This window comes from Alligator sinensis, unplaced genomic scaffold, assembly GCF_000455745.1.
Source record: "Alligator sinensis unplaced genomic scaffold, ASM45574v1 scaffold74_2, whole genome shotgun sequence".
In the NCBI taxonomy this organism is placed as follows: Eukaryota; Metazoa; Chordata; order Crocodylia; family Alligatoridae; genus Alligator; species Alligator sinensis.
This window is the reverse complement of record NW_005841931.1, coordinates 368,775-382,271: the sequence shown is the minus strand read 5'-3', so window position 1 is coordinate 382,271 and position 13,497 is coordinate 368,775. Positions and strand designations below refer to the sequence as shown.

Genomic DNA, 13,497 nt, shown 5'->3' with positions numbered 1-13,497 from the left:
TATATATATATATATGTTATATAAATATTTTCAAGTACATACATGTGTGTGTGAGGGGGGTAGGTGTGCGCACGCGCACTTGAAAAATTATTTGCATGGCATAGAGTCAGCTATAGTACTACTGTGCAATGGCAGACCTGGGACAGGGGTTGCAGTAGTGTGGTGGTGCTCCCCACCCCTTCCGCTGCTTCCACTGCCACTGTCCTTAGCTAACCCAGGTGCAGGGGAGGCCTCACAGCCACTCCTGTCCTGTCTTGTGCAATGGCTCTGTGGGGAGCCAAGATCAGCATGGGATAGCAATGGCAGTTGGCAGGTTTTCTCTTCCAGATGTGAATGCCCAGGTATTCCTGTGGGTGGAGAGCAGGTGATGAATGAAGGAACCCACCCCCATGGTTGCTGCTGTTTTCCAACTGATGCAGGCACAGGAGAGCCCCAGAGCTGCTCCTATCGTGCTCCAGATGGGGTCTGCACAGGGCAGCTGTGTGGAGATCTGGCCTTGGCTGGGAAGAACAGTAGTGACACCTGGACTCCTCCCTTCAACTCCTGCTCCAGGCCAATAGAGGACACCTTGCAGGGGTGGGCAGGGAGCAGCACATTTAATCAAAAGTGGATCTGTATAAAGTATTTGTTCTCAGCATGAGTCAACCCCACAGCTAACAAAGCAAGTACATGCTTCTGCTTTGACTCTCTTAGCTCCCTTCAGTTGCAAAACAATTTGTTTTCCTTCGTGGCCACGCTGGCCAGAGATGCTACATACAATCTTATTTTCCTCTCCAATATGTCCAATTGTAAATACGTTTTATTTAGATGATGCTCAGAACAAGTTAAAGCAGGTCACTAGATTGCACATGGTTGAAGAGAGTCAGATGGAATTTGAATTCAAGCCACTTTTTTTATTTCCTGAAGCAAAATCTATACCGCAAGGTGCTGGCCACTTGCTGACAAATGTATGGTATGGGAAAATCCTATGTTTATGTATCAAATAGGCCGGCTGTCCTGTAACAGATTGTTTTAATTCATATCCAGAGGATTTGATCTTGGTTTTAGCAGAACTGATACCATCTCTATCAAGTTCCTTGATTTCAAATGTTAAGCCATCTAAGGTCTCAAACACACAGCCCTTTTGCAGAAAAAATCCATTTGAAGTGAGTGGGAGTTGACTTGTATGAAAAGCTGTTGGATGGGGTTCTAAACGGGGCTGTGTCGTGCTTTCTATTTTAGAGGACATACATTTAAGACAAAGTAAAATCTCAAACTTAGCGGAAAGTTGTGGCAAAACCTTAACTGCGGAATTGCTAGCACAGCTCCATACTAATAAATAACGTTATATGGACTATATCTGGTTAATATATTTTTATTAACTATTTACCTAAAATAATATAAACTTTCATTTTTTGTTTTTAACATGTACACAACTAATTGGCCAATGCTACTGAAATATACATTGAATATGTATGTAACTCTGTAGGCATTTCGCTTTAAAAAGAACATGATAATAGATCATCATAAAAACAACGGTGCACCTATGACATTTAATAAAAAATAGAAGGAAAGTAATGGTTTGAATGCAGTAAGAACCAGAGTAACTGGATTTGTGCTGGCAGTTAAACCTAGGAATGAAATACTAGCTCTAAAATACAAATCCAGAAACATATGTAGCTAGGTTGGAGGGGGTTTCCCCCTCTGCTTAAGATGAAAAGCAAATGCTTCAAAATACAGGTTATGAACAAGAAGTATGTATAACATATGGTCATCATTTGATGAAGACATCTGACTTGCATTATTAATGTCTGTTCTATTTTATGAAGCTATAATTTCCTATGTACTCATAAGCAAATGAAAGAAAAATTAATATTGAAAAGAGCTAAAATCCCCTCCAATAGTGCACATTATAGATGCTTTGAAAAAAAAGACTAAGACAACCACCCAGAAACTATTAAGTAATTTCAGCAGAAATTCTTTTTGTCCTCTGGCTTTTACCACCTGTTATCTATTTTTACAGCAGTCTCTAAAATAAACAGACATAGTGTTAATATATTTGTGTATATAAATTTATCTAAATCTATACATTTAAATGTTTGCTAGGTCTTGTATCCATACATCCTTGGCATTACTTAAAAATTCATACTAAGGGCCAGTACACTCCAAAGTAACTCATCACTAGTGAGCAACTTAACAATTTGAGTTGTCCTTCTCCCTACAATTTCCTCGTTTTCAAGAAAAACAACTTCATGATTAACCTGCCAAAGGCAGCTTCCTTAATCTAACTGTTTCAACCAGATCTTCTTCCATTGCCCAGAGGAGGACATCTACCAGCGCACAGTCTATTGCATAACTAGATTGATACCCCACTTGTAATAGGTCAAAGAGATCTGAGGCAAGTAAACATTGTGAGAGTTGTTATACCATAATCTCTTAAATCACCTTAATCAGACCTGGAAGATAGGACGCTGTGGATATTTCAGCTCATTCTTCAAAAAGCAATGAAAGAAAAAACATGGCAGAAGTTATTAGTGTGTGAGACTGGATTTCAAGTACTATTTATGTCATAACATCATAGGTATCACTAACATAGCAGCTAGATGAAACTGTAGATATAAGTACTGGACTAACTTTGTGAGATTTCTTAGTTTGTGATTTCAAAGCATTTTGATATTCTTGTTGCAGAATTTCAAAATATTATGAAGTGTTCTTTAGGAACAAATTTGTTCCTATGCACTATTTTACAATGTTCTTTCACCATGTAATTAGTTGGCTTAATACTGGCTTAAATCTGAGTTTAGTGTACAGAACAGAATGATATTAGTTCACCAGAAAGAACAAAAAATACATTTTTTACAACTTTTGAGATTTTAAGCTGAAACAAAATAATTATTCTCTAAAAAGTATTGATTTTAATGTAAATTACTTTAAATGTTTAAGAATAAATGTACTAGCTTGACTTTTGGTAAGAAAGCCTAGTTTTAGTTTGTTCCATCCATTTCTTAAGTATTTCTTCCATTCATTTAAGGTTACTTTTCCACCAGTATTACTCCATTAACTTCACTGGACTTACTACTGATTTACATCCATTTAAGTGACACAGAATCAGACCATAAATGTCAAGTCAGTTTAACAAGTCCACTGAATTATAAAGGAAGACCATGAATGCTGTATCCTCAACAGCAACACAAATGTTTATCTACCTATCTATTCATTGCAGCAGCTTCAATATATCTTGACAACTAGCAGATTATACTGAAATATTTTAAACTTGTGATAAAAACATCTTTTTGTGAACATAGTCGCCTTATGGGAACAGCTATATTAAGAGAGAAGAAATATGGTCTACTTTCATGTTTACAATAATAGCTAGGCAGGCATTGAAGATCTGCACAGACATTAATCCCTTTTCCCTTCTCTTCCCCCCACTCCAAAAAAAGGAAGATGATAAAAAAATCATACTTCAAAGCACCAAATGATACCATTTTGCATAAGTATACTTCCATTCAAAAGGGTCCCAGCTGGTATCCTTAGGTTAATGCTATTATATTCCATAAATGTAATAGAAGCAGCTGTACTGTCTATTCCCTTCATGGATCATGTTTGCATTAAAGATCCATTGATTTTCAAGACATAGGTATAAAAGTGGTGCGATAATAGTTATGAGATTTTGTGGACTTTTAAATAATATTTGTAAAACCCTTCATAGCTTTAGAACCTCTAAAAAATGTGAATCTTATATCATTGTAGTGTAATTATGCAAATTTGTTTCTAGTAGGAAACACTGAGTTACACTGCTTAGCTCAGTATAGTTTAAGTATACAAACTGAGAGCTACCAATTTAGTCCTTGAGCTATGAGCTATAGGAAGATATTATACTCTATGACCCAGATCCAAAAAAGGGACTTGGACATCTAAAGTGAAACAGTCTAGATAAAATGCTTAAACAATGTGTACCAGAAGGAATAGAACTTGGGAATCATCATTACCATGTGAGCACCCTAAGCCATAGGATCATGCTCACTCTTGTTTCTTCTCTCTGGACCAGTGAATCTTATTTATTCTATGCAAAGTAGAACACCAACAAGAAGTCAGGATAAAGGGATGTCTTGGTTTCTATTGCTTAGTGGTTGAGAAGCTCTCTTGGGAGGTGGAAGAGGTAAGCTAGAACCTTTTCAGGCAGAAAGGGAGTTGAATCTAGGTTTCCCACAGGCTGGAGAAGTGCTCTAACTGCAGCGCTATTGTGTGAAACAGGTGCAGTAGTGCCTACTTCAGGTGCATGACAACTGCTGTATTTCTGACACCAAAGGTGTAGGCACCCACCCTAAAGAGAGATCCCAGGCTGTCAATTCTGAAGGGCAGAAGGTAGCTCCTGGCAGTACTGAATAAGATGCCAAAGCTCCAGAGAACACCATGGTATAAGACAGACCCTTGCCCTCAGTATTTCCATATTGGCTAGCTTAAGCAGCTCCTGTCCCAGTGTGCTGGTTTTATGGATCCCAGACTGAGGCACCTAATACCACAGAGCCATTGTGCAAGGAGTTCAGGCACCTCATTCTCCATGCACTGCATAAAGAGTCCAGGCACCTAACTCAGAGGCCAGGCAGCTGTAAGTGACATGCTACAACACTGAGTGTCACATTGCTTAAGTCCCTAAACCTATGTGAGTACAGTAGTTTAACACCAAGGGATGTGTTCACAACATTAACCCGCAGCACCTACACTTTATTCAGCCTTGAAGTCACTTCCTCAAAACAAAAATTCTTAAGGTAAAATTCACCAGGAACAGGGAGTATGGGGACAAGAAGTTGCATTCCTAGATCTCCAAGGAAGTGCTGCCTGGCTGTATTTTGAGGGGTGAGACTGTGAGAGCGATGGAAGCAAGGGGGTGAATCTGCTCCTGGCCATTTCATCTCTGATTTAGCTGGTCTAGAAGGTACAATTTGACCCTGCCTTCTGCCTGATTTCAGACTAACACCGCTAACAACTTCTCTCCATTCCTACATTATCACTAGTGCATGGATGGTAATACAGCCCACTGAGGGTGAAAGGAGTACATGAAGAGTGGTCGTTCCTCCAGGACATGATCCTCAAAGCACAAAAGAAGTCCATTCCCATGTGGAGAAAAGGTAGCAGAAGGGCTGGTAAGCCCTCTTGGCTTAATAGGGATATCATGGTCCCCTTGAAAAAGAAGAAAGAGGCAGACAAACAATGGAAGCTTGGGACAGTCCCCAAGAAGAACTATACAACAATGGCCCCACTTGTAGGAAGCAGATTAGAAAACCTAAGGCAGCGAGTGAATTTAAACTAGCTACATAAATCAAGGACAATAAGAAGTCCTTCTTTAGGTATGTAGGGAACAGGAGGAAAACAAATGGAAGTGTGGAGCCATTGCTTAACAACTCAGGACAGAGGTTACTGACACTCAGGAGAAAACTGAACTCCTGAATTACTACTTTGCTTTTGTATTTCACTGGACTAAGGGGAAAATCATACTAAATAAGGTTCAGAATGGGCATGGTGGGAATGACTGCCTTCCTACTGTTGACATTGAGCTAGTGCATGATCAGTTAGAAAAGTTAGACATTTATAAATCAGCAGGACCAGATTAACTTAATCCGAGAGTACTGAAGGAGCTGACTGAAGTCATTGCAGGACCTCTGGCAAAACTCTTCCAAAACTCGTGGCAGGTCCCTGAAGACTGGAAGAGGGCCAATGTTGTTGTGCCCATCTTCAAGAAGGGGAGGAGAGAGGACCCAGGCAACTATAGGCCTATTAGCCTAACTTCTATCCCAGGGAAAATCCTAGAAAAATTCATCAAAAAGTCTATGTGCAATAGGCTTGCAGAAGGTAAGATTCTGAATGACAGGCAGCATGGCTTTGTCATGGGCTGGTCTTGTCTTACCAATCTTGTCTCCTTCTACAACCAGGTAACTTGCCACCTGGATAAGAGAGAGGAGGTTGACATTGTATACCTAGACTTCCAAGAGGCCTTAGATCTGGTATCCCGTGATGTTCTCATGGAATAATTGGAGGATTGCAGGCTTAACTGCTAGACAGTCAGGTGGGTAGGAAGCTGGTTGTGAGGTAGGATCCAAAGTATTCTAATGAACAGGTCTGTGTCATCCTGGTGTGAAGTGTTCAGTGGTGTCCCTCAGGGGTCTGTGCTTGGTCCAGTGGTTTTCCACATCTTTATCCATTATTTGGATGTGGGGGTGAAGAGCTCACTAGCCAAGTTCGCAGACGATGCCAAGTTATGGGGAAGTGTGGTCACGCTTGAAAATAGGCTGCAGATACAGGCAGACCTAGACAGGCTGGCAAGTTGGGGAGATTGGAACCACATGAAGTTCAACATTGAGAAGTGTAAAGTGCTCCAGCTAGGAACAAGCAATCCCCAACATACTTACAGGCTCAGTGGTGCCAGATTGGCTAGTACCATGACTGAAAGGGACCTAGGGATAATAATAGACCATAGTATGAACATGAGAAGTCAGTGCAGTGCTGTAGCCAGCAGGGCAAACAATACTCTAGCATGCATCAACTGATGCATCTCAAGCAAAACCAAAGAAATAATTCTTCTGCTTTATTCAGCATTGGTGAGACAGCAGCTAGAGTACTGCATCCAGTTCTGGGTGCCACACTTCAACAAGGTCATAGAAAAGCTTGAGAGAGTCCAGAGAAGAGCCACTGTATGATCAGAGACTTGCAAGGAAAGCCATATGAGGAAAGGCTGAGGGACTTGGGTTTCTTCAGCCTAAAAAAGAGAAGGCTGAGAGAGGACTTGGTAGCAGATTACTGCTATATCAGAGGAATACATTAAGGACTCGGTGATCAACTGTTCATCAGGGCACCCTCGGGGAAAACTAGGAGTAATGGCCACAAACTCCTGGAAGACTATTTCAGGCTTAGCACTAGAAAAAACTTCTTCCCAGTTAGTGTCCAGACTGTGGAATAAACTCCCTCAAGAGGTGATGCAATCACCTACTCTGGAAATCTTCAAGGGGAGACTGGACAGTCACTTTGCTGGGGTCACTTGAGCCCAGGTGTCTTTCCTTCCTAGTGCAGGGGGGCTGGACACGATGGTCTTGCAAGGTCCCTTCCAGCCCCTCACAATCTATGAATCTATGAACCTCACAGGATTCAGGCTGAAGAGATTTGAAATCCTTGGGTGGATTCCCAGTACTAGAGGGTGCATCTACATGTGCGCTCTACTGCAGAGTAGACTTACTCACTTCACAGTGGGAGCATCTACACAAGACGCTGCATTGCTGTAGCAATGAGCAGCAACATAGTTTCAGCAGGCACTGACCATGACACCGCAGCTACTGTGCAGTAGCTTGTTACTACTGTGCAGTAGGGTCAGAAACCTAAAGCTAAAGAAAGTAGTAAATGAGCTAACCTAAGCACTAAGCTAACCTAACCACTGCTACTGTGCAGTAGCTTGTTGCTACTGCAGTGGGGTTGGAAACCTAAGCTAAAGCAAGTACCAACTGCACAGTGGGGTACACATGTAGATGTGCCCAGTAAAGCATCACAGTCTACACATGCACTGGTATTAGGGTGCAGTAAACTAATTAACTCTGCCATAAGATAATACTGTTGAGCACTATATTACGGCAGAGTACTTTACTGCACTGAAACACATGTGCAGATGGTGACTGGGGACATACATTGTGCCTGGTCAGCACAGTCAGCCAGGGGCCTGCTCTACCCTGGCTCAAAGGCTGCTGCCCCCAGGTCATGGGTAGACACTGTGCCTGGAAGCAATTGATTCCAGAACTGCTCCAGAGTTTATTGTGACGCATTGATTTCATATGTAGATGCACCCAGAGCGAATTTTATCCACACTGGCAAATATATATATTGTATAATCTGTAGCCAGAGTTTAGAGTTCAGTGTCATTGACACCAGTTTCTTTTGCTGCTAATCTATAGTAATTGAAAAATGCATATCTTTATAAGTTTGCACACAATATACAGGGAGATGCTAATGTGAAGCTAGATGAAGACTAGCATTCATACACAGTCACTTCTGCAAGTGTCTCTCAGCAGACAGGCTTCTAAGAGATGCTTCATTTGATCTTCTGGAGGGCACTGCAAAGAATTCCCATCTCATCTGCAAATGAAATAACAAGAACAGTTGTTCCTAAACCTGTCTCCAATACATTGAAATAGGATTGCAACATAGTTATCTATTCAACACCCAAATGAATAATTCAGGGGAAGTGGGTAACAAAGGCTATAAACAGACATCTTTGGAGCAGGATCAGCTGTGCTAGGATGTGTCCCAGTATAGCTTCAATGGCACCTACTGACATCATGGGGACCCTTGTCCCACAGGGTGGGATCCTTGATCCTCCCAGGGCTTCAAGGGCCTGATCCTGCAGGACAACAACCCCAGGTACTAAGTTAAGGCACAACAGTGAGATATGCATGCCAGTGATATAAGCATGTGTCTGTAAGCAGGGGAACCCGCATATAGTTCCCCCACTTGAAGACATGAATCCTGAATTGGGGTGCTGCAGCCTGATATAAGCACCATGGGAATACCCTCCAGAGGGATTCCCAAGGCATGCATTAAGCAGAAAGACATCCTCCTATTTATGGCATCACAAATCATAACTACCTTTGGTCACAACGACATTTTTGGACACCTGAAGCATGACCGGGGCTAAGATGTCTGTCTGCTTGCAACTTGTGCTGCTATAAACATTTCTATAGCAGCACAAGGGCAACATCTATTTGCATCCAAACTACGCATATTGACTTCAGTGGGTGATCTGACAGACAACTGGGATACGTGAAAGATTTATACCACTGGAATTTAAATCAAATTTGTATACCGATGCATGATGTTCAGACAAATGGAATAAAAGTCCTTTCTCTCTTCAGTTCACATGTCAGGTCCTAGGTTTTGAGGAAGCCAATGTTACAAAAGGAACATTTCTTACTGTTGATGGTGTCAGCTAAATTCCTTAACTGCTTTGCATTGTCCAGAACCTCAATCCTTTGGGTGTATGGATTGTAACGAACAGAGAAAGGGCGAGGGATTGTTGAAGCAAATTTTCTGAAGGAGAAAACAAAGATGAATATAATAATAAATGTTTCAATTTAAGTAGCACTCCCCTTTAAGCTGAGTGAAGCATTTGCTAATGTATAAGGAGGTCAGTATGAGAAATCAAATGAAGACCTGCTCCATAAACAGACTGCCAAGGCATTATATAGTTCTTCAGCAATGTTCTTGAGGCCAGCCGGGAAGGCTTTTCCCCAGGTGTATCTTTTTAGGAAATAATAAGTTTCTATTGTAGTAACAGTGATTTCAGTAACACTCTCCTTTAAGCTGAGTGTCAGGTTGCAGGATTTCCCAGACTTTAAGACCTCATTTGACTTTTACTAATACAGTATATGATCAGATCTGGCATACATTAGAAAAACAGTATGGCTGTTCTAACCTCTGAAAAAAAGACTTAAACAATAAAGAGCTGGAAAACAAAAGGCTCAGTAAAACTTTAAAAACCAAAGCAGAAGCTTTCAAACTTCAGACTTTTTCAGTATGCTCTATCCTCAACTAGAGTGATACACAAAAAGCGTTTATCTGTTTGTATATGTGTGTATGCACACATGTGTGCACACACACGAGAGAGAGATTTAATAACCCTGGTCGGAATTCAGAATGTAGTTAGCTGAACAACATATGGAAACACTGAACAACCGTTTCTAGTAGCTATAAATATTTAGTGCCTGATTCAACATGTATTGAACTCTGCAGGGGCTTTCCCACTGACTTCAATAGGCATGGGATTAGGCCCTTAATAAAGATGACTGCATTACCTTAATTTTTCCTTTGCATCTTTAAAACTTTCAGCAACATAGTATCTAGGCTGGAACTCAGTGACAGGGTACGGCTGAACTGCAGTGTTCTCTAGGACCAGGGGTTGAACCTCAGGCTTATCTGATAAACAGTACTGCATACAAAGAGCAAATTATATATTTAAAATAAAAAGGGCTGAACAATGTATAACAAAGAAGGCTGATGACACTTCACCATCCATTTTCTTGGTTAACCAGGGCTTACCATATTTACACAAATCCAAGATGAGCCCCTCCTTCCCATCACCTTGGGGGGAAGAAAATCCTCATCTTAGATTTGAGTACCAGCATAGGACAGGTGGTGGCTCAGCGCTGACTTCAGCTCTGGGCCCAAAACCAAAACAGGAACTGAGCTACTGCCTGCTCTGGGCTGGGGTGGCTCATACGGTGAGGAAGGTGGCTTGCAGTGGGCTGAACACAGGGAAGACCATGTTTTCGGAGTGAGGGGCACAGGAGGGAGATCACATGGTGGGGGGGGAGGGTGCACAGGAGACTGTGTGATGTGCAGCTTGGGAGGAGTGTGGGAAAAACATTGCAGCCTGCCCCCTGACTCCCAGCCACTTACATTCTGCAGGCCCAGAGCTGCTGCCACTGATTTTGCCTGGCCAGGATGGACCAGGACTGGGGCTGCTGCTTCTGACTGCCTGAGAGCCCCTACAGAAGGTAAGAGGCAGATGGGGGCAAGTGGCTGTGTGGAAGCAGGCAGTGGAGAAAGCAGGGAATGGTGGGGGACAGGCAGCAGGGGGGCAGGCACTGTGGGGAGCAACAGATGGCACAAGTGATGTGCAAATATGGGGGTCAAGGGGTAGGGAGGGCTAGCACTCGGGACAAGCAGCAGAAGGGCAGACATAGGCATGGAGGCAAATGGGGGTGGGAAGGGGGAAGATGGCAGAGGGACTTGGGGGGCAAGTGGCAGGAGGGACAGCAGGAGGGAGCAGGCACAGTAAAGGGGGGCAAGGAAGGGGGGTGAGCAGGGAGACAAGGGGCAGGGATCTGGTCTCTCAACCCCAGCCAATGCTTCCCCTGCCATTTTGGGGGGGGGAGAGCCATCACTAATTAGATTTTATGCATGTCAAATGGTAACAAATTTATAATTTCTCATGTAAAGAATCCAATTATTGGCAGGGGTCATCTTAAATTCAAAGTAATTTTGGATTCAGATAAATATGGTAATTCCACTCCCACAGAAGTATAAAAGAATTGACCATTGGGTACAAAGGGAACAGGGAAAAGCTCAAAGGGAATAAAAATGAGCAATTTATGAAGTATAACTTTCCCCCTAAAATGCCATACTTTAATAAGCCATTTACTTCATTTTGAATGCCCAGTATACAAAGATATAAGGGCATTCAGAAGACAAATATAAGTCAATTATAAAAAAAAATTAACATGAACTGTGTAACTTATAAAGTGTTACTGGGGACCTACCTGTAACTCGCCAAATGAAGAGAGGAGCCCAGCACCATAGGCCTTTATGGAATCACCTTCTCTACAGAGCCCAAATTCCACAGTAAACCAATAAACCTAATTGGAAAATTAGACATAAATATTGGCATTTCTTTTTATTATAATTACAATTTAAACTTCCTGTAAAAAAGGTTTGTTTTGTTTTTTCAGTTTAGCTTTGATGATGCATAAATGGTACAGTTCTCTGTAGGGCCCACATTAGACTTTTCCACCATCTTACACCCTCAAAAATGAGGGTACATTTTGAGGGTACAACCTCAAATGAGGCTCCTTACCTTCCTGACCAATTAAGTTATATTTTTACTATGCTTACATCTGTTGGCAAAGCAGAGATGGTAAAGCTAGAGGAGATGGATTAGATTCTGTTTTGTCAATCTGAATGAGGTTTGAGCCATTATTGACAGAACATGGGCTTCCTGTTTCAGACACATGACACCTTATAATAGAGATGGTGAGAGTGGAATAGAATTCATTGTTAAAAAACTTCTGAGTGGAGAACCTTAAGGACTAAAGGTTGCACATCTGACAGAAAGCATAGAGTTTCATTTTCAGCTTCCAGCTGGAGTTCATAGATCTGGGTCCCAATTCACTCTCAGTAAGTTATGCATAACTTCCTTTGACTTCATAGGGAATTATTTGAGCCACCTAGTGGAAAGGCAGGTCTCATTACAGTGGAAATGTAGTAAAGTGCACCTCTTTTTGCTTGAGGACATTTGTCATAGAGTTACTGTAAACTGGCCTTTTGTTTTCAATCATAAATCTCACTGTTAACGCTCTGATAGGATGATAAAATTATTCTCCATTAATACAAATGTTTGAGGGTGTCATTTTCCAAAGTGCTTATCCTTGGTTTAATTTGTTTCTGTTGAAGTGAACGAGAGTTCTACCATTAACTTAGCAGACCAGCCCACAGTGCTTTGGAAAGTCCCACCTTAATTAACTAAATTACCGTAGCAAGTTTTTCAATGTATTCATCCGGGGCTCCCAAAGATGCAAGTCCAATTTCCTGTAACAATAAACCATTATTCTTCCATCTGTTTATTGCAAACATCCTTCCTACCATGCTGCATTTAATTTCTCATGTTTTAAATATTACCATCATCTACTACCACACAAAATGTGTTTATAACACTTTCCCATATTGTTCCACCATTTTTTTGGTAGAAATCCTATGGAAATTAACAAAGGGTGTTATCAAAGTGTTGGTGTGGTGGCCACTCCTGAGGACCAAACGTGCCAGGGACAAACCCCGATGCTCCAGGAGAGAGACCTGGGGACCCTGGCCCTGAAGACTTACCTGAGGCAGGCCAGATCAGCGTCTGGGTCACATGAGCCAGCGCTGCACCAGCTTTTCAAGCAGCTCTCAATCAAGCTAGGCAGTGGCCGGCTGATGATGTCAGCCACAGCCAAAGCCACAGGGGATTTAAAAACACCGGCAGAAGCTGGCAAGTGGGAGAGAGGCAGGAAGCAAGAAGCTGAGCTCGCCAGGGTGCAACCTGGCTGAGCAGTAATTGTAAACGACCCTGTCCCACAGAGAATAGGTGAGGGCAGTGCCTGGGAGCCAGACAAAGCTCATCAACCCCAGGCTCCACAAAAGTGAGCTTGGGGTCAGCCACCAACCCCAGCGCATGGGCAGGGTTTATTCGGCTGATTTGAGGGAAAAGTGGAAACGGGGAGAGATTATTAAAGAGGAGTATGCCTCCTCTGCTCGCGCTTGTAGGGAGGCAGTTAGACAGGCCAAAGCTACCATGGAGCTGAGGATGGCATCCCAAGTTAAGGATAACAAAAAATTGTTTTTTAGATATATAGGGAGTAAAAGGAAGGCCCAGGGTGGAATAGGACCTCTACTAAATGGACATAAGCAATTGGTGACGGACAGGGGGGACAAGGCTGAACTCCTCAATGAGCTCTTTGCCTCAGTGTTCCTAAGCGAGGGGCAAGACAAGTCTCTCACTGGGATTGTAGAGAGGCAGAAGCAGGGCACCAGACTACCAAGCGTAGACCCTGAGATGGTGCAGAGGGACTTGGAGGAACTGGATGCGTTTAAGTTGGCAGGCCCGGATGAGCTCCATCCGAGGGTACTGAAGGCACTGGCTGACATCATTGCACAACCACTGGCGGGAATATTTGAACGCTCATGGCGCACGGGCCAGGTCCCAGAGGACTGGAAAAGGGCCAA

General features: G+C 42.5%; 1 protein-coding gene across 1 annotated transcript in view; it reads right to left on the bottom strand.

Moving 5' to 3' along the window:
- Positions 1–7,866: 7,866 nt before the first annotated feature.
- PAH (phenylalanine hydroxylase) overlaps positions 7,867–13,497 on the bottom strand; it is a 55,858-nt gene continuing 50,227 nt past the window's right edge. Inside the window, exons 9-13 of the mRNA XM_006019506.1 lie at positions 12,268–12,324; positions 11,280–11,375; positions 9,813–9,946; positions 8,933–9,048; positions 7,867–8,097 (exon numbers count right to left, since the gene is read on the bottom strand). Coding sequence (XP_006019568.1) covers positions 8,054–8,097; positions 8,933–9,048; positions 9,813–9,946; positions 11,280–11,375; positions 12,268–12,324 — 447 coding nt within the window. The 3' untranslated portion in view covers positions 7,867–8,053. The remainder of the gene's footprint in view (positions 8,098–8,932; positions 9,049–9,812; positions 9,947–11,279; positions 11,376–12,267; positions 12,325–13,497) is intronic.